We start from the raw sequence: 22,635 nt of genomic DNA on the forward strand, positions 1-22,635 counted from the left end.
GTGATGAATTTCCTGGCTCTGTTTTGTGCACAATGTTCTATTGCCAGTTAATCCTATTAGGTGTCCGTCTCGGTTAGGCTGTGTCTTAGTGCACGATCCTTGCATTACCTCCCCGCAGAAAAGCTCCTTTAAGAATTCAAGAGAAGCTAAAAGCCGAGAGCAAACTGGGCTCCTGATGTAGTCATTAGATATAAGAATTTATTGTAAGATTCTGATTATTTTAGGAATAAAGGTGCATATGCTAACTAAACGATCCCTGTTTTCTGTAGGGTACAATTGTGATGCCAACAATGAATCGTTATTTGGGATCTAATATTTTGCAATGGATATTCTCCAGATTTATAATGATGCAATTTACAGGATTTCATTTGAAATTGGAATAAACGTGGCTGAATCTGATCTGGAGCTAGCGTCCGCGCAGACGCAATGGAATGGATATGAAACAGCTCGTTTCGAGATTGAGATCATTATTTAGCTGCTCCATCGTTCATGAGCGTGGAGAGCAAAACTTGTACAAACATCTGGTTGTCGATTTTTTTTAAAAAGGTGGCTTGGAAATGCTGAGTAGATGTAATAAAAACTAAACCTTGGAAGAATAGAAAGGAAACATTTGGACTATTTTCTCCTGCCCAAAATGGTGGCAGTGTTGCCACCTTTGGGTCGACTTGTTTTCTGTTCAGTTTTGAGACAGAACATAAATGTTGTTTACCTTTTAATGTTCTACGATGGCTTCGTTTGTTAATATTATAGTAGTGAAGGTGTTTGTTAGTTACCTCGGGTAGAGATTTAAGTCTTTGCTGTAGGCAATCTAAATAAAATACCCGTTAGACCACATTTATTGCAGAGCAGTTGACTGTTATGAAGGAGTTGACTGTGGAACATTTATCTTTGAAAAGATAAATATTGTAATTAAACGAGAGACCCCCAGGAGTTTCTAACAAGCAGCAACTGAGTGCTACTTGCCAAAATAACGCACTGCAACAGTGAAGTGTGAGCATTCAGAATGTGTTCAGTAATGTCTGATAGCATTCATGCGGAAGCAAGAAGAATAATTATAATCCATCTATGTGTTTGTCTATCTGTCATGGAATATACGTTCTATGTATGGATATCCATCTGTCTATACTACTGTGCCATGTAGGAAATGGCTGTTCAGTATTTTCCTCATAAAATGCTGAGGAATTGTGAACTGATTTTTCTCATAAGAGGCACGTTAAGCATATGTTGTAGTATGGGCAAGTGTAGCTGAATGAATCTATCCGTTCTCATAGGAAACAAAAAAGTGGAAGACAATAAGTGAAAACATTTTACTTTCGAGTAAGGCGATTTTACGAAAACTGCCCATTGCCGACTTTTTGTAGCAATCATTGTGAACCTGTCTACAGTACATGGACAAGAAGGCAGCTCACCACCATCTTCTCAAACACAAGGAGTAGCGGGAAATAAATGCTAGCCCAGTTATGAATATAGCAAATTGGTGCAGAAGTAGACCATTCGGCCCCTCGAGCCTCTCCGGTATTAAATGAGATCATGGCTGAGCTATTAATGCTGAGAATGTCATATTTCCATCCATCCCTTGATAACTCTTGAGATCCATGTCATCAACCTACCCCACCTGATGCTATATCAATGAAGGCTGGCCAACAAAGCCGAGCTCTGATGGATTCAAATAGATACTGTCTCACTCTTCCAGCAGTGAACCTGTTTGAAGTTCTTTGCAGACGATAGCTCGGGCTGGGCACATGAAAATATTCGCAGCACTAAGTGATTCAAACAGATACTGTGCTGGTAATAATCACGCGAATTATTGTCAGGTTGTTACAACAATGCCTCCTTAATAGCGGTGTTCTCACAAAATATATAATCATACAGTGCAACTTTTCCATTTCTATTGTACTTTCTTGGAAACAGAATTCGAAGAAATATAAACAAATGATAAATAGATGGATGTTTCGGATGCCGTTGTCTATAGAAAAAGGCAAAAAAGTAGACGACCACACATTTAGCGTGCCAATTTTCTTTTCTTATCGATTTTTATATTTTCTGTTATTTCTATTCTTTTCACCAAAATGCTGATCCTCACGAGTGCGCAATACCACAGGTCTTCCAGTTATTTAAATACATCCCAACTAATACATCAGCCTTAACATTGGCAAAATTAGACGGCTCACATCACTTGATTAGAAAGGATATGATCGCTCTACATTAAAAATCATTTCACAGGATATTTTCCCAATATAAATGCAGGTCCTAAACAGGTAAGATGTTTCAGTCTCTAATGTACATGCAGAAGTGGGGTAGAGGTGGGGTCTCGAGGATGGGGCACTGGGAAATCAGGAGTGAAATGTAACAGGTATTCAATCTTACTTTATCGTTGTGTATAGGAGCATCAATAGAAATATAAAGAGATATATGGGCGTCTGTGACGTTTGTGTATGACTGTGCAAGCGTGCTTATGTGTAAATAAGTGACGGAGAATGCAATTATTTATAAGCATTTTTAAATGCAACCATAAATCATGCATGAAGGTTAACTAAAAGAAACCCTTCTAGCCTTGAGATAAATGCATTTATAATATTTATTATGATGTATGAACGAAGTAGGTGTTTTGTTAAATTACATAATTAATAATGTAATTTCTCTTTGAAGTTAGAATAAATTGCTTGATCAAAAATGCCAAAAAATGTGAAGATTAATGTTGATATTTCGGTCACTAATACTTTCAGCTAACTTTCGTGCAATGAATATTGTTCAAAGTACAGGTGATTATTATAATAAAAGAACACGGTGAAATAATATTCCTGCCAATATAATCAAATAATCTTCTGTTTCCTTATTCGTGGGCAGTTCAAAGTTCTTGTGATGGTGTTAATCATGGCATCAACTTAACAATACAGTCCGAAGAGTTTCTTACGAAATATGCTCCCATGACTTACCTTCTACTAGTGAGGTTAGTAAAGTGACATTTGCAGCTTTACGTCTGCCCGCGGGTAAATTTAATCCGATCTTCTCTAGCTTTTCTCTCAACGACCTTCCACCATTTTTTGACTTGGCTCTGACAACAATAAAGGATACATTTTGAGACTCTGGCTATTATAAGTCGGCCTCCTTTGTGGTGTACACAGCGTGCGTGAGTGTCTGTGTGCAAGAGGTAGAACTGTTCAATCAACCTACGCGTCCATAATAAATCACACGATCCTTACTCCAGAAAAGGAAAACTCTTTCAAAAGGCGACTTTTCACATGAGGTTCGAATGGAAGTTTATAATAATACCCATGGGCCACATCTTTATTTCTTAAAGATGCAGTTATACTGATATTTTCATATTAATGTTGAGCTGTTTTAGATGCGTATGAACCCGAACGTAGCCGTATAATTGGAAGTCAACTCCCAAGGTAAACCCAGTACACCAAAGCCAGGAAGCGTAATATCATCCTGAGGGAGATAGTCTCACGCCATTTTGAGTTCCCCAGAGATACTTGGAATACCAGCTCAAAGCAAGGCCACATTTCAAAGTATTGAATTCGACAATTAAGTAATCTGGGTACTTTATAAACCAAACTTAATTATTACTATTATTTTAGAACGGTATTTTCTCTTGTTCGTCCTAAATAAAAATTGAGCCAGTCAGAAGGCAGAATTCTTTTATGGTTGACCTGACTGTATTGGATGGTGAGGCAGAGGGGGCAGTAGCTGACCATCCAGTGGTCGAATACTGGTAGCTGCAAGATAATGACAGCCTCGGGCTACAGTTTGGATACAGCTGCACTGCTGCCTATTCTTTGAGCGTCCCTTGATGTGAAGGTGGTAGCGTCCTTAAGTTTCATTCACCAACATACTGAAGGCCAATAGCACCAAAACGCTTCGAGAAAGGGTCTGCCAGCACCTTTGAGTTTCTACTGTGTTACTATCACTGTGGTCATGGGAAATGGTAGTGCTTTGAAAATATATATCCAAACCATTCATTGGATATCGAGGTAATCATCGAATCATAAGTATGGACGAGGTCCTTTGGCCCATCCAGGCTGTACTGACAAAAGTACACGGCGAGCTATTTACTGTCCCGCACCAGGCCCGTAGCCTTGAAATGTTAACGTTTTAGCAAGAATCGTTTAGAGGTGGAAATAGCAGACAATCTTACTTGGGTTCCTCTGAAAAGTACACATATGGTGGGGGGAAGTTATGGAAGAATTCTTTATTTTCATTCTTTTGATTATGAGGACTAAATTAATATTCCGAACCACGACCTTACATTTGAAACGAAAAACAAAATGGACTAGTGGACGGCCTGTCTTCAAACACCCATTCACGTGGATGCTTTAGACACACCCATTGCAGGACGCAGTGGACGATATTAACTCTGACGCGCGGTTGGTTACACACAGTCCATACTTAAACCGGAAGTTGGGGCGTAACTGCACACTTGCCTAGCATTGACTCCCAGGTGTGTGGTCTAATGGTTATTAATGTTATGTTCTGATCAACTAACAGCAGAATGGTGGATATAAAAATATTGAACAAGCATTGTGCATTGTCCAACAAATAGTGCGGGTCGCGAATCTTTAAATACTTCAGACCAATAGATAAAACTTGGGACATATCGAGAGATATGCACTTTCCGCTCGTTTGGTCCTGAAGTTTTAGTCACACTACACTGCTCCACGCATTTCCTCTTCAGTGCAAGAGACTGCTGTCGGTATTTCTGACTTACCTTCTCAGGACTCCCCCCAACAATGATGCGTTCAAACACTCAGGTGGGGACAGGCGCCTCTGGACTTCTCCCACCGTCACCTTGTACTTGGATGTGGAGCTAAGCAAAGACAGGCGTCCCGGCACCGAGCAGAACACCTCGTTATGGTTCGCAATTCCACCGAGGAGATTGTCTTTGTTCATCATCAGAGATGTGATATTCTTCTGAGGAAGTGGGACTGAAAGAATATAGCAAAACAGCAGAAGTCAGCACTGCGTCACTATAAATCCAGATATCATCTCACACTTAATATTAAATCATTGCTGTTTCTACCAACAAAAGGCCATCCGGTCCAATCTATATGTATAGTTTGAATTAGAACATGTATTTTCCGCGGACTGATATTTTGTATAATTTGTACATAGAAAGAAAAGCAAGTGGGTTTTCCTCGGAACGAATCAGCACCTACCTAATGGACTGGCATTTTGAAAAGTGTACCCCTTTTAATGGTTTGCTTTTAAGGATTTCTCTTGCAAAATAAAAGCACGTGATTTAGGTCATTATCTCGCTCCTGGTTAAATCCACAGTGAATTCCACACAAACTGCTCTTTTATGCTCAGACGGGAAAACGTTTCTTTGAAGAATTATGTCTGTTGTAAAAGAAATTCTTTCCTGGGGAATTTCAGGTTTACAAATTGAAAAGAAAAAAAACTAACGCGACGATGAAAGCCTTCACGAAAGTAATGTAATTGGGAAATGTCACCAAACTATCCCTCCTGAATATTTGCCAAACTCAAATTAATTCAAAAGAATTAGCTGGTCAGTCTTTAGCTACTGTAGTAACTGGACTCGAATGGAAGTGGCTGTACAAAAATGCCCAACGTTCATTTGAAATGCCTTATTAATTATGGTTGACTTGACTGAGACGATGACAGATGGCAAGCCCCCGTATGAATTATGTCTACAATTTAAGAATTATTTAATTAAAGTGAAAGGAGAAAATAACAGTGTTTTATTAACGTTATTCGTATCAACTAGATAATAGTGGCATGTGATCGTTTCACATACACAATGAAATGCTACACCAGGCCATTATCTCAAACTAGCCAGCAAAACCTGAACAAAATACTTTAATGCCCCCTGTCTGCTTTTCTTAATCTCTTCTCAAAATATTTTGTTACCGATCAAAACAAAAAAAAGACTGCAGGTCAAAAGCTCACAAATGCAGATTGTAGGGAATAACGGTAGAGTTCGGTATGACTTTATTTGCAATACAAAGAATTGTTGGTCAGAACTCCTTACTTCATTTTGCAGACTTCATTTTGAGCCTATCGTTCAGTAATCCCAAGTGATGCATGAAACCACGATTTTCGAATTTAGGGAAGTGTGCCATTCGGACCACATTGTGTTTACTTTGAGAATTTGTGGTTCAAGTTATTTAACCAGCAAAAGAGGAAAATCAGAGAAGTCACTGCCAACTATGGTCATGGACTTTCAACCTGCGTGAAATCACCAACTTGTTGAATGGCTTCGAGAAATCTGAATCGTCAGATTCTTTCCAAAGAATACAAATATGTGTGTTTATGAAACCGGTTACGGTATTAGATATTTCTTTTCTCGTTCGACCTCGTTTTCATAGCTGTATTGACACGGCTGGCGAAGCCGGATGGGTAGAGTTATTGCAGCCCACAAATATAAGGGAGCTGAATTCGAATAGGTGGTTGAAACCTAAAGATCATGCTGTCATGGTGCTCCCAATTCATTTCCTTTATATTGTGGGGTTCAGCTATTCACTGGGGAGCCCTTCCGCAGTAACGCCGCCAGCGTTAATTGTTTAAATGAAAATAACCTCCGAAAAAAATAATCCACAGAATGAGATTGCAATGAGCAGAGGAATGAAAAGGTTTAAATGTTGATTTTCAGAAGTTTTTTTAAAAGAAAAAAAAAATCCTTTTTATATTTATCTGCTTTCTGCAGATCACTACAATGATTTAGGGTGAGAATTGAAAATATAATCAATTAATTAAAATAAAGCAAAATGTGCTTATAATTTTCCTATGAATCCGCAGTTCCCACGCTCAGGCCACGTATCAATTTCCACTTCAGGTAAAGTTTTTTTTTCTATACCAATCTGGCGAGAGCTACCCGGTCCCTTCCAGACAGATCTGTAAGCGTTTTGATGAAACCCAGATGGACTCAAAAGCCGTGTCTGTTTCCAAATAATGTTGAAATCTGGCTTGTGAACTAGAAATGCTGTCACTAACACATTTGTAACGTAGTTAATTGTTCACCAGTTCAGAAGGAAGGCATCAACTTTTGTTTCATCTGTTTGAACTGAAACCTGCCAACTTGTGCTTGAATGTGCATTGTCAGATCTCATTAACTTTCTTACAAGAATTAGGGAAGAAAACACGAATCCCTATTTGGCTACTGAGCCAGCTGCTATTTTATGAGAGAACGTCACTCGACAAGTCTGAACTTTTGGCGAAGCTGGTAGAATATCTGCGGTTGCCATTTCGTTAAAAGTTCACGAATCTGTGACATTAAAATGCGACCAATCGATTCTCAGATTTGCAAACATTTACTGCTGCACCTCACTTATTTCAATTCGACTGCAAAGTTGCATTGACGTAGGTCATAATTTATCAACGTGTTAGGTCGCCCATGATGAATTTTCTTTCACCCGTCCTCCTCCTTCACCACATGAAGGCCAGCATATACATCTTGCCAGTGAACCTCAGCACAGGAAATCGGTCAATTTAAACATAATTTGCCTGCCTTTCATTTTCTGACTGAGGCGAAACCTACGAAGTTTTTTTTAACGAGATAGATGTGCTTGAAAAATTAAATGCAAACTTCAAAAAAGAACACTTCGCCCTCCGTGGAAGCTGTGTGTATTCTGTTTGAAATCCAATGCACTTCCTGTTTTATTCAGTTTACGGTGTGTCGCAAAATGCAATCAATGTCATTATCTTCATTTCCTGAATGTCTTCCCCAGAATGCTTGCATCTTTTGCTACGTGGTTGTACTAACGTTCCATATACGCCAATAGTACTAGTGAATCTGGAGCGCCTTAGTGGCGACTAAGTCTATGGGTCTGCAAAGAATCTTGAATCTACCAGATGATTTTCTGGCTTGCTAAAACTAACTGCAGAGCGTAATCACTGTAATGTAAACGCCGTCATTTTAATAGCTCTAAACCCCTTAAAACATAGTTTACACAAGCTAACACTTTAGTACTGACATTTTTACACGCTCAAGGTAGCATTAGTGGTTCTAGTGCCACAGCTAAGGTTTGTGACGTGCTGAGGGTAGTGTCAAATGTACGGCTATGAGATTCTCTATTCAATATCCCGCAAACCTGAGCCGTGAGGATATAAATGATCAATTCTGCAACTAATATGGTTACATGCCAGACCTATAACCCAAATAACTTGACCGTCTATCCTACTGACTATATAGTATTTGTTGTTTTTGGCTTTCCACGGACGGAATGACTGATTCAAGACCAATAGTTTCTGTGCAGCTATCAATACTCCGGCCTAACAGGGGACAGAGAAATAAAAACACTGGTGTTCTGGCTCTGTGCAGTACTTTCAATCATATTTATTTAGGTCTTGCAATATCGCGTTGGAAGTTTAGCCCTGGAATATCTCAAAGGCTTGTTTTCAAGTTAATTTCTTTTACAGATCATCAATATGGAAAATAATACTTGCTTCATTTGTTAATAATTATGAACAGATTGTGCTTTGAAACATAATTCTGCGACGAACTTGATAGCGTTCAAACGACTAGAGGAAATCGCAAACCAATGGACCGTGAGAGAAACGCAGCTTGAAGCCTTCAATTCTTTACGTGTTCAGAATGTGCAGCCGCACATCTTCAGTGTAATTTTGTAATGCAATGTGTAAATATGTTGCAAGTGTACACGCAGTTGTTATGGAAGTTAATGCATTAATAATAACGTCGAATGGGTGCGCATTTAATGTGGCTAATCAGATTCGCACTTAATTCTAACTACAAACAAAACCGAATATTAACTTCTATTAACAGTAGGCATAATTCATACATTTAAATATAATCAAATTGCCAGGACTTATCTGAACACACGGTCTTTACATACATTTACATACCTATTAATCAGAAATGTCTGTTGCTGCAAAATACTAAAAAAAAGTAACGTTAATTCTGCACTATGTTGTGAATGCCCTATTTTGAGGCAAATTACATAACCTGATGTTTTTCAGTTTGTTCGATAAGGTAACAATGGAACAATTTGCAATGGATAACAAAATATTTGACAATGGGAAATGTATGAAGCTATTGATATAGCTAACAGTTAAGCTATGAAAAGTGCGTAGATAAACACTTAAAACTATTTGTCGTCTGCCTGGAAACGTAATGTAAATGATCGTGTTATGAAAATACCATGCAGTACAAACTGTCTATAATCATTCATATATCGAGTTATTAAATTCCCATAATAGCTCAAATGTTAAAAAAGTGCATCACTTCAGTCACTGGTAGATTTATTATGTGGCATATAGTCTCCACTAAAATAAATATTCCTTTTGTGTGTGTTTTCTCTCACAGCTACGTATGAGTTTAACCATCTAATGTAACACATTACCATTTGCTGTTTATTGATTATTCATTGACCAGGCGGTGTGAATCATATTTCCCTCATTCTATCAAGTTATATTAGCAGAAACATTAAAAACACCATCCATTATCCACATATTGAAATCAAGAGTGTGTTTTAATGTTAGCTGTAATGTCTCTGCTCAGACAAGAGCCACGGTCCCTGAGTACTGTATTAATAGCTCAACAGGGGCTAATACGGAAAATTAGACTTAAACGAGCTCTAGAGATCCCTAAATGAAAGCGTCATTTATCACGCTGGCTACTTTAACTCTCCTCGTTTGCTCTCTCTTCTGGGACCAACTCATTTCCTGTTAAGTAAATTACCTTAAAAAGTGCCAGGCAGCTATTCCCACACAAAATACGGCACAATGACTCTTGACCATCTCGTTAACCCCACTTTGGAAACGCAGCCATTCTATATTTGACAATTAAGTATTAGCTTCCCCGTTTCCTCGGTTGGCCTGCACTGTACTTAAGCCTTAAACACATGAAATCACTCATATCTCTGCAACGAAATGGCTCAAATTTGTTTCAATAATATAGATAAATTGTTACAGGGATATACTGTGATAACAATAATATTTGCATAACAAAAGAGAAGGTACCAAGCAAACAAAATAATCTGTGAGATTTACTTCTAATACTGATTAACTTGAAATGCGTTATTTCGTCGGGACATGTTTCAGAATCTTTGCAGTGATCTTGCATACACTCTGATGTTGAAGACTTTTAAATGGATATCTGCAATTTAATATTGCCCAATATCGGCAACAACTCTATTTAATTGGTTGCAGGCGCAGTTTTTGGCTACTTCTTCTTGTCACAAAAAAAAATGTTATTTTGCTTAGAAAATCGATAGTCATCTATTCTCTTGGGAATGATTGTGAGCTACTACTCAAATCAACATATTTGAGTGTGCACAGAAGATTTCGGAAATGAGGTTAAATCAATCCCATTAATGTGAAATGTTTCGGAATTTAGATATCCATTTACATCAGTTTCCAGTATATAGTTTGTACTCAACTGAACATAACTGAATAACTCCTAAAGATAGGAGGATGGTTTTCTGCACAATGGCCATAGTTTGAAGAATACCCAGTCACCTCCAGCAGTGTCATTCACACGTTATATATGACTAGCTCTCATGAAATCCACTCATGTCCTACGTGTCATTAAAGAAAATCTCTATTAATGCAATGCCGCCTAAAAATTGGAATTAGGTGACCATGCTCAACATATATAATGTAAATAAAATCCATAGTACTAGATCTATAACGAATACTTCCAAATAATTTGTGTTACACATATCTAAAGAGTAACTTATTTAAAATGAAATTTTGATCTTTAAGAATTTAAAAATGCAAAAATAGAATGTAAACGTATACAAAAAAACGGATTCTATGCAACTCATAATAGAAAGCCAAGCAGTTATTTGAAAGATACATAACCAAATTTACGTCTGGGCGTTTCCTACGAATGCGCCTTACATCTGCAATGGCAGTCTCAGCGAATATGGGTGGCGCCATTACAAAAGGATCCGATGTCCTCACGTTTTCAGCAAACTTAACTTTTACAAAGTTGCTGTAGTTGTGTTTCCAATAACAGTACCGTCTCACAGCTAGGATTTTTAATCGCTTCCTTTAAGCTATTGACATTGAGGAGAGTCGGTTTTTTTTACACATGTACGTTATTGTTCTTGCTTGACATTTTGAATTTTACAAGCACTTTAATCAGCTCTCTTACTGAATATGCAACCGTTCACTGGCTTATTAGTAGTGGTTTGGAATTGTCTGCTCGGGCAATGATAACGTTTGGTGTTTACTTCTGACCATTTTCTTTATAGGTATGCACCAATACCCCGAATAACTTTTTACCTGTTGCCAGCTAAACATCTTACTTTACTAGTTTGCTACAGTAATCCTGGAAATTATGATAGTTTAACACAGTAATAATGAATCCCTTAGATTTTTTTCAACTGTTATGTAGAACTATAGAGGTTTACTACCCAGATAGATGACTTTCAGACCATCACAGTTGAGATGACTTTAGCTAGTTTTATCCAATTACTAAGCCTTTTTACTCCCGTAGGCCTGTGTATTTCTCTGCTTTAGATATTTATCTAATTCCCCTTTAAAAGATATATGGGCCTCCACCCCCATCACTTCCTGTGGCAAGGCATTCCAAGCTCTAAGAATCCATTGTAAAAACATTTTTCCACAAATATCTGCCTCACACTTTTACTGACGTATTACTGAGTCCAAAAGATCATGGAAATGATCTATCCCTAACTGCTCAATCAAAAATTTTCATAATTGTAAAAATAACTGGTACTTTTTTGTGTACTTTCCCCGATCCAATGAAATAGTCTAAGGTGAATAATTTACTCGGGTTATTTCAAATGCCTATTGGAACTTTAGTGGAACATTGTCTCTACCATGGAAAACATGGGCACAAACGGTCTTACAGACTCACCCTATGGGATTTCAACTGATTTGCATGAGAATTTCTTCAGAATATTTACCCCCACCCCATATCTCAAAATTATCTCAAATCCCTTGATAATCTTGGTTTATCTGTATCATTCTGATGAATCCAGGCTGTACAATTCCTGTAGTTTTCATGCCCTTGCTGAATTTCAGCATGCACAAGTACAAACAATTCTAACTAATGCTCAATTGGTAAAGCCCAGCATCAATTTATTTTTGGCTTAAATAATTGCAATGCCACATTCAGGGAAATATCTATTAGAACTTCTAGAACACTCTCTTTCTATGTATTTTCCCACTAATACATTTTACTATTCCATTTTTTGCTGACATTTTGTATTGCTACATGTTTATTCATTTTGTATTGCATTTGTATTTGCATATCAGGCTTCCCAACTATGATTTGTTAAACTTTTTACTTTTTTATTAAGATCAAGTTTTGTAGTTGTCTCATCGAAACTGTATCTTGTTGGACCCATATTATGGGTGAAAAATGGATACATTGAAGACCAATTATAGGGTCAACTCCCAAGGTCATGTGGAAGACATCCAGCTTATATTGGAAAAGCCATTTTCATGCCTTCAGGCAGCCATGTTAAACAGGCTGTAGATAACTTGCATATGCTAATGAGAAATCTAACACCTATTTTAAGAACCCACTGGGAAATTGGCCTACTCTGCTTAAGTTTTTCTGGTCTGTATGCAGCCTAACATATGGTAGAATCCTAAAAGATAATTGAATATTCTTTCGCATTTGCAAATTCAGCAGAACTCATGGAGAATGTTGCCTGCCTATAACTGGCATTTCCCATTCACCTCCCTTGGATACTGTCACAAAACAAATCCATTTTTTCCCCCTAAAAGCTGTTCCTTGGCTCAAGGAGAGAAAGGCTCATCCCCCAAACGTCGATTATCCTGCTCCTTGGATGCTGCCTGACCTGCTGCGCTTTTCTACCAACACATTTTCAACTCAAGGAGAGTCTGTCCTTGATTTTGTTCAGAGGGCCAATAAACCGGGCCAGGCTCTGGTTTAGTAGAGAGATGAAAAGGACTTTGAGAGAACTTTTGTTTATATGTAAACAGATGAGACTTCAGGCCAAAGTGGTCATGTTTTAGAAGTGACCTGTATAATGAAAGGGGAGTGGTCAGCTCTCTAACTGAGCTGAGCTGCTTTAGTTCTGTTTGACCTAGTGAGAAATTCAACAGGGATCTGTGTGGAAATCTATCCCTCTCTGCCCTTCAAATTCAACCTGTAATTATGTGTTCAATGTATACTGGATTTTAAAGGGAGTTTGCTTATTGGGACTGCTGTGTATATTCAGAACATTATCTTTAAGTCTAGTTTGGATGACCACTAAAACATGGTCACTTTGGCCTGAAGTCTCATCTGCTTACATATAAACAAAAGACCTCTTAAAATTCATTTCAGCTCTCTACCAAACCAGACTGATTGGAGACCAGCCTGGTTTATTGGCCCTCTGAAACAAAATCAAACACAGAGTCTCCTTGAGCCAAGGAACAGCTTTTAGGAAAAAAAGGACTAGCTTTGTGACAGTATCCAAGGGAGGTGAATGGGAAATACCAGTTATAAGCAGGCAACATTCTCCAGGAGCTCTGCTGAATTTGCAAATGTGAAAGAATATTCAATTTTTTTTTGGATTCTACCATTTGCTAGGCTGCATACAGACCAGAAAAATGTAAGCAGAGTAGACAGATTGGCCAGGGGGTTCTTAAATAGGTGTTAGATTTCTCATTAGCATTACATTGCATTCTGTAATGGGTTCTTTATTCTGTTCTTTGCGGTTCATTGTATTATTTTGTGAATATTTTTTGTCTGTTTCAAGATCTAGTAGTCAACCTAACTATCTTACTCTGGATAATTTTCACTGTACACCTATCAAAACAAATTGCAAAATTATGCTCTGTGGCTGCCTGCTTAAGAATGTTTTGGGTGTTCTGGCCAAGTCCATAACAATACATAGCTGAGATCCATTGTTAGTTAGGCATGTGTTAAAAATAGGTTAATTCCATATGGCTAAACTGGCTTGTCAGTTATGGGCATAGAATCATAGAGATGTTAATGAGGACATGATCTATATGGATTTCAGTAAGGTATTTGACAAAGTTCCCCATGGGAGACTGATTAGCAAGGTTAGGTCTCACGGAATACAGGGAGAACTAACCAGTTGGATACAGAACTGGCTCAAAGGTAGAAGACAGGGGGTGGCAGTGGAGGATTGTTTTCACACTGGAGGCCTGTGACCAGTGGATTGCCACAAGGATCAGTGCTGGATCCACTATTTTACGCCATTTATGTGAACATTAGAGACATAGCTAGTACCCTTGCAGATGACACCAAAATTGGAGATGTAGTTGACAGCAAAGATTACAATGGGATTTTGATCAGATGGGCCAATGGGCTGAGGAGTCTCAGATGGAGTTTAATTTACTTAAATGTATGCTGCTGCATTTTGGGTAAACAAATCTTAGCAGGACTTATGAACTTAATGGTAAGGACCGAGGGAGTGTTGCTGAACAAAGAGAGACCTTGGAGTGCAGGTTCATAGCTCCTTGAAAGTGGAGTCACAGGTGGATCGGATAGTGAAGAAGGCATTTGGTATGCTTTCCTTTGTTGGTCAGAGCACTGAGTACAGGAGTACATGTTATGGCAGTACAGAACATTGGTTAGGCCACTTTTGGAATATCCCATGCAATTCTGATCTCCTTCTTATCGGAAGGATGTTGCAAAACTTGAAAGAGTTCAGAAAAGATTTAAAAGGATGTTGTCAAGGTTGGAGGATTTTAGCTATAGGGAGAGGTTGAATAGGTTATGATTGTTTTCCCTGGAGCATCGCAGGCTGAAAGGTGACCTTATAGAGGTCTATAAAATATTGACGGGCATGGATAGGCTAAATAGACAAAGTCTCTTCCCTGGGGTGGGGGTGTCCAGAATTATAGAGTATAGGTTTAGGGTGAGAGGGGAAAGATATAAAAGAGACCTAAGGGGCATCTTTTTCAAGCAGATGATGGTACATGCATGGAATGAGCTGTCAGAGGAAGTGGTGGAAGCTAGTACGAATGCAACATTTAAAAAGCATCTGGATGAGTTTGTGAATAGGAAGGGTTTGGAGGGATATGGGCCAGGTGCTGGCAGGTGGGACTAGATTGGATTGGGATATCAAGTTGGCATGGACAGGTTGGACTGAAGGGTCTGTTTCCGTGCTGTATTGCAACAAACATCAGCATTTCACCAAGAATATTGAGAGGGCACATGAAAATCAAAGTCAGGTAGTCTCTCAAATTAAGAGCTTCTTGCACTCTCAGCCCAGTTCATGCTGACAAGAGTCACTTTATCCCATATTGTTTCTAACCATGTTTTTTGATGACTTCACTAACAGGATAAATAAAGCATCCATATTTACAGATGACACCAAGATAATTGACATTGTAAGCATTGCAGATGCAACTGAAATATTACAAAGTGATCTTGATATTTTAAGATAATGTATAAAACAGTGGCCACTGGAGTTCAATTTAGGTAAATATGAGATCATCCAGTGTGGATGTTAAAAGGATAGAAAAGGATACTTTCTAATGGTGAAAAACTAGAAATAATGGAACTTCAAAGAGACTTTGAGGCCTAAATTCATAGATCAATAAGAAATGATTAGTAGAATATAATTTGTAAAAGCTAATAGAATATTGGTCTTTCCATGTAAAGCACTAGAATGGAAGGTGCCCAAGACCACGATTCAGCTATGCAAATACCTAATTAGATCACAGGTGGAGTGTCATGAGCCAGTCTTATGAACACATCTGAGGCAAGATGTAATGGTTTTGGTGGATGCAGAGTGTTGATTTATTCAAATGACACCTGAACGCCAAAGATTTAATTTAAGAGAAAACTTCATATTAACTCCATGTTGAACTACCTGAAATTTAGAAAGTTGAGCAGTGATGTGCCTGACAATTTCAACATATTAAAGGAGTAGATAAAGTAGGGAAGAAATACTGTCATTTCTTCAAGAGCACAAGTGTAAGAAGTATAACCTAAAAATAGAAACAGCTATTTGAGGAGTGAAATTAGAAAAGACTCCCTCATGCAAAGCATGGTTCAAGTTTGGAATTCTCTCCCACATACGTCAATGCATGTTATTCCAATGCTTAATTATAAAACTGAGCATTACATATATTTTGTTAAACAACATTTAAATGAATAGAGAGCAAAGAATTGTCAACTTTTGTTTGCTTTTAAAAGAACCAATAATTCATTGGATATGAAGTTAGCTCACAGATAAATTTTAATCTAAGTAAATCATGGAAGGTGGTGAAGGACCATAATGACCTACTCTTGTCCCTAACCCCCATATCATGTTATACCCAAGACTGAATCATCTTCATATACTAAGAACAAAAGTACATGTTTAAGTAAAAGTATGAGAAAGTGAGGACTGCAGATGCTGGAGATCAGAGTCGAGAGTATGGTGCTGGAAAAGCACAGCAGGTCAGGCAGCACCCAAGGAGCAGGAGAATCGATGGTTCCCGCAAAAACCTTCACTGTCGACTTTCATTTAAAGTATACCAGTCATGGTCTCTGTAGTATGCCATTTCAAGCATTTTTCAATCTTTATCCTAACTCTTTGTTCTGTCCACATTCAATTTCTCACCATCTTGCTACATTCCCCTTATGCCAAGTAAACAGAAGTTTTTTTTCATCTAGCTTCTATGTGTCTTCTATGACACCTGATGGAATTTCTTCAAAAGCCTTACATACATTTTTTTTTACTGTATTTGTGTTATCCAAATGATTGGTCACTTTAAATATTGTGGATCGGAACTTGACTTTCGCATGCTGGTTCCACTTCCACTTTGTTATCCTGTGCTTTTTTTATCTTTAATTCAAGAAATGAAATTTCAAACTTTAGCAGACAGAGAGGCATATAGAATCATAGAGTCATACAACACAAACCCTTTGGTCCAACTTGTCCATGCCAATCAGCCATCCCAATTTGACCTAGTCCCATTTTGCCAGCATTTGACCCATATCCCTCTAAACCAGGCATGGATACAATCAATATACAAGGTCTTCTTCCGAGGGTGGGAGTGTCCAAAATGAGAGGGCATAAGTTTAAAATGAGGACGAAAAGATTTAGAAAGAACCTGACAGGTAACTTTTTCACGCAGAGGGTGATGTGTGCATGGAACAAGCTGGCAGGGAAAGTAGTGGAGGTGGGCAAAATTACAACATTTGAAAGGCTTCTGGATGTGAGTTAAACTTTCCTATTTTTATTTTATACTGAGTCCCATTGGATAGATTGTACAGTAGAGAGCTAATCTGTTGCTTCCCCTTTAAAACCACAATGCTGAAAATTCTGCCTTAACTGTGTCCAGACTGATAACAGACACAGCTGTCACCCAGGTTACCATTCTTTCCCTTTCTGAAAATCTTGAAAAATTATCACAAAAAGCTTCACAATTTTTTCTCTTTTAATATACTAGAGTAAGTGCCACTGGGTTCTATGGACTTATTAACTTTAATACAAATTACTTTTACAGTACTAATTCCTTTTCTATCTTTATATATACTATACTCTCTAGTTGAGTACTCCCATTTGTCAAATAAGCAACCTGAATCCTTACTATCTTAACAGAAACAACTCAGCTGTGCTTTTATGCTCCACAACAAGACAGCCTTATACATTTCAACATTTTATTAATTTATTGTTCAATTGCACATAAATGCTATTTGCTTTCACAGATTCTACTTTAAAAATAATTCCTTTTTAATTTTCAGTAGCTATCATTTTAACACCTTACTCTACATTTTCTAATTTCATCATGTTAAGCTTCAGCATTGTTAACTTGATAAGTTTAACTTGTTTTTTTTTGGAGAAAGTTGGGGTGAATCACACTTGTCTGTGGATTTTGTGATTCGATGATATGTTAAAAAAAAGCAGTTGAAAATAATAAGGCATACAATAGCATTTTCGTTGCGGGAATTCGTAAAATTATACAACGTACTCACTCCCTCCGTTTGATTTTTATGCTTCAAGAGTTTACTTGTAATGTTCTTTTTTCAGCGGAAGTCTAAACGTCAATCCACTCCCTTTGCACTTTTATAGAATTAAAACTTCAACATCAGCCACCATTGTTCAGTCCTGACAAAACTCCCAGTTGCGGAATATTTTAGCTGAACTGCTACCCTAAAATGGGACCCAATTAATCCGTGAATATACAACCCAATTTAGCCCTACTCAAGCACAGGATTAGCCACCTTCTTTCAAATCAGAAAACAAACCTTGCTGAGCAATCTGAGAACAAGATGAATGCTCAAAAGGGGGTGTTGTAACACTTTAGAACATTGCAATGGGCGACAAAGCAGAATGTACGATTGACAAATGGAGATACGATGGACAAACAATATTTGTTTCAATGTTATGTCAGTTTGTTTCCATCATGCATAAAGTATGTAGTAGCAAATACAATCAATACCTTTATGATAAAGCGTGCTGATTTGCTCGATATTTACGGGTATGGTGAAATTATGATTTGGGTTTGAAAATTCATACAATCAATGGTAACCTAATCAAATCGATTATAAACGAGTGGGGCAGGATTGGAAATAAGTCCGGGAAAAAAATCATATACTTAATTGCAATCAAATCTGTTACTCTTTCCCCTGTCGTGAGTTGAAATAACCTTAAATAGTTACATGTGAAATGTCAGTAAAAGTGCATATGAGAAGGGTCTCATATACTACCCAGTCAGGGAAATTATGTTTGGTATTTATTTTAGGAAAATAAGTCTGGCCAATCCATTATTTTTAATTCACTTCTTGCACGGAACTTTATTCTGCACTTGCCCTTCCAGTCTGTTTTGGGTTGCCAAACTAGCGGATAATTGAAAACTGGTTTTTCCCCCGTTCCAAGTTTACCAGTAACCTTTTGGGTAAACCATACTGGCTGCGGCCCTTGTTATTTTGTGTGGTGAAAAGCCGAAGTTCGTGAAGGATGACGGTTTAAAAAAAACGATTATACTTCGTGTCAAGGAGGAAACTATTTCACTGGTAATGATCTCCACTTCGAATGTTAATAACAAAAGTAAAGATAACTCTGGAAGAACTTAATAGCAATAATAATTCACAGCTGTTGTTCTGTTTTCTTAATTTTCTGCGACAGGTTGAGTTCCAGATTTTGCAAAGACTTAAAAAGAAAATGCAAAAAAAAATGAGATTCAAGAAAATCCTCCCAGGGATAAAGAACTTCAGCTACATGAGAAAAGTTGGGCCTGTTTATTTTCTTGAAGAGAAGGTTGAGGGGAAATTTGATTCATTCCAAAATCATGAAGGGTCCGCACAGAGTAAACAGGGAGAAGCAATGTCCATTGGTGGAAGGATGGAAAACGAGAAGGAACAAGATTTAAGGTGATTGGCAAAAGGACATGAGGAAAATCATTCTTTCACGCAGCAAAATGTGCGGCTTGCGCATATAGTGGGCGGCACGGTGGCACAGTGGTTAGCACTGCTGCCTCACAGCGCCGGAGACCCGGGTTCAATTCCCGCCTCAGGCGACTGTGTGGAGTTTGCACGTTCTCCCCGTGTCTGCATGGGTTTCCTCCGGGTGCTCCGGTTTCCTCCCACAGTCCAAAGATGTGCAGGTCAGGTGAATTGGCCATTGCTAAATTGCCCGTAGTGTTAGGTAAGGGGTAGATGTAAATGTAGGGGTATGGGTGGCTTACGCTTCGGCGGGGCGGCGTGGACTTGTTGGGCCGAAGGGCCTGTTTCCACACTGTAAGTAATCTAATCTAATAGTGGAGGCCGCGTCGACTCATTCCTTCAAGAAGGAAATGGATTCTGAACTGGAAATGGAAAAGTTGCAGGCCTGGCGGGAAAAGATGGGGGAGCAGCATTGTGTGAATTGATTCGCCCGAGGACAGGCGTAGACAAGTCAAGCCGAATGGACACCCTCAAGTTTGCAATCGGTTCAAAACATCATTTCTATGTTGAAAAACTATAGCCATAATTTAGAATGGAACCTGATTTCGAAGCCTACATAGGAAATGACGCGGATTAACTGAGAGTAGTTACAATATGGCGGATACATCTTCGACCCGGTAGTTGGTTCATTATTTTTATATATAAGTGACATCAAGGCCCAAAGTGTTTTCTTTGAGTTTCCAGCCTTTCTTGAAAGAAATGTCTTCAATGACAAGTTAATTGTAAAATCGTGAGCAACTGGGGGTCACAATCTCAAGATTGTCAGCAAGCGAGCTAAGAGTGAGGTGAGGAGAAACTTGTTTACTGGGAGAGTTGTTAAGATTTGGACTGTACTGTCTGGGAGAGTGGTCGACGCGGATTTAACAGGAGGTTTCAAAAGAGAACTGGATATATATTTGAAAGTGATGAAGTCTAGGGCCATGGTGATAGGGACGGAGAGTGGAACCAGTTGGATAACTCTTCTCGAGCCGGTACTGACACGATGGGTCGAATGGCCCCCTTCTTTACTATAGAATTCTATGGTTATAGAACATTCATATTAATAAACTTTTATGTTAATCTTTGCAACAAGTCTAAGGAGAATATCTGGTCAGTCACCACCTGATTATATTCAATCATCGAATGTTTGGCATCTCGTATGAACACTGCAATATGTAGTCTGTGAACCTGGCCAGGGAAATGAAAGTAGTTGCCTCACAGCAAAGTTAGAGCTATCAGGTCGCTTCGTAAAGTGTCGGTTAAGCCATAACGGAAGTTAGAATCGCTTATATACACCTGGGGACTTGACAGCCGCGAATGTGCAGTTTCTGTTTCCTATGTCTTTTTTTTTAAACAAAACCTGCTGACGGATATTAGAACAGGCCGATCGGTCAGATGTGGAGAAAATAATATGCTAGTCTGTGCACGGTTCATAGAGCTTGCATTGGGACAGCAAGGAGCGGTGACTGTCAAAACAATCACAACACATCAGCACAGGTTACCACACACAGACGTCAACACAAAAGCGACCTTAAAGAGAAGCACCACTCTTAAACAGAAAACCAGTGAGACAAAACGCAAGGAACTGAAATACAAGCGCTGAGTACAAACTGACATGGATATAGCCAGAAAGACCCTATTCCCTATTGTGATCTCAACATGCAATAATGAGATCACAAGAAGCACGACCCTTGAACAGAACTTTAACATCAGAATGTTACAAAACAGATAACCATCATCCATATGCAACCCGTTCAACCCCTCCGATAAACAATGAGGCCAGTGTAATATAACAAAATCGACAAAGCCAAACTTTTTAGCAAGGAGCAGCTTTGCTGATAATACTGCGTGAACTAGAATCACCAACGTCATCTCATGGTGTGTCACATTAAAGGAAAAGGACACGACCAACGGAAGGTCCCTCCCTCAGCGGATCTACAGTAGCAACATCCTGTTTAAATATATATATTTCTAGAATATCTCTTCTAAGCATAAATTAAGCACTTGGTTTCACCACCCATGTGCTGGATAAGATTCATATCGCTTGGAATCTTAATTCGAAAACTGCATGGATTAAGTTGCTAATAGGGTAAAGCACCAAACAAATGCATTGTCGCGAATATTCTTTTCTACCATTGGATGACACATGGTAAAGGGAACTAATATTACAATTGTATTTACCTGGTAAATGTCCATTCTGTCTGTGTGTGTCTACCTCTCTATTCTACTGTCCAACACTCAAGTCCTCCTTCCATCCATCCATCCATCCAACTGTCAACCCAGCTTTCTATTGAAGCAACTTTGTAACTAACCCATCCATATATAAACATTTCTTGGTAAGTTGGGTTTTCTTAGTGACTCCAAACATTTTTGTTAAATGCTTAGAACGCAGGGGGTAAAGTCATTGGATTTCCCCTTACCTCCATGGTTTATTATTACATCTATAAATGAGTGGTTGGTCAAAAAAAAGTTTCACTCTTTTTATTGGTAGTGAAGCTTCACTTTTACACATTTTTCATTCTTATCACTCACAAAAGTTTCACGTTTTTAAATATATAGATAAAAGGCGAAGAGTAGTACTTTTTGTTTGGATGCATGGAACTTTCCGGAAGCTGTTTACACTGGGAGATCTGCTGACTTCGGAACCATCTTAAAATGACTTAATGATAAGCTACATTCGATCTCGTACTATGTTCAGGTCACACGGCTGTATGTTAATGCATTGTGTTTCATTTCCCAAAAACATAATTCTACAATTCCTGAATGTGACAGCCCACCATCCATCCTTTACATTCAGAAAAGTGCAAAGGCTTTAAAATCATAAAATCGCTACAATGTGGAGGCAGGCCATTCGGCCCATCGAGTCCACACCGACGGTCCGAAGAGCATCTCATCCTGATCCATTTCCACCCCACAATCCTCACACCAAACACCACTTGCCCCATTCCCAACACCACCTGTCTCTGTAACCGTGCATTTCCCATGGCTAATCCACCTGGCCTGTATATTCCTGGAAACTATGGGCGATTTAGGGTGGCCAATCCACCTCACTGCGCATCTTTGGACTGGGGATGAAACAGGAGCACCCGGAGGGTGCAGACAAGGGTAAAATGTGCAAACTCCATACAGACAGTCGCCCCAGGCTGGCTGTGAGGCAGCATTGCTAACCACTGAGTCACTGTGTCCTATATATTGAAATCCATCTTCTCTCCATTAAATACAGACCATTGCAGGATATTGTATTTAGATGAAAACAAGTCTCCACTTCAACAATATCAAAGAATGGTAAACGCTACTTTTATATATATTATAGTTATCTTTAAATTGGTAAGTGGAATACA

The 22,635-nt window shown here is 38.6% G+C and overlaps 1 protein-coding gene across 3 annotated transcripts in view; it reads right to left on the reverse strand.

The window, feature by feature from the left end:
- The window catches only part of tfap2b (transcription factor AP-2 beta), a 46,632-nt gene that overhangs the window by 10,305 nt on the left and 13,692 nt on the right, over window positions 1–22,635 (reverse strand). For all 3 annotated transcript variants that reach the window (XM_072554507.1, XM_072554518.1, XM_072554512.1), the window contains exons 4-5: window positions 4,712–4,928; window positions 2,937–3,055 (exon numbers count right to left, since the gene is read on the reverse strand). In XM_072554507.1, the coding sequence (XP_072410608.1) occupies window positions 2,937–3,055; window positions 4,712–4,928 (336 nt within the window). The remainder of the gene's footprint in view (window positions 1–2,936; window positions 3,056–4,711; window positions 4,929–22,635) is intronic.

The sequence above is a fragment of the Chiloscyllium punctatum genome, chromosome 3 (assembly GCF_047496795.1).
Source record: "Chiloscyllium punctatum isolate Juve2018m chromosome 3, sChiPun1.3, whole genome shotgun sequence".
Taxonomy (NCBI): Eukaryota; Metazoa; Chordata; class Chondrichthyes; order Orectolobiformes; family Hemiscylliidae; genus Chiloscyllium; species Chiloscyllium punctatum.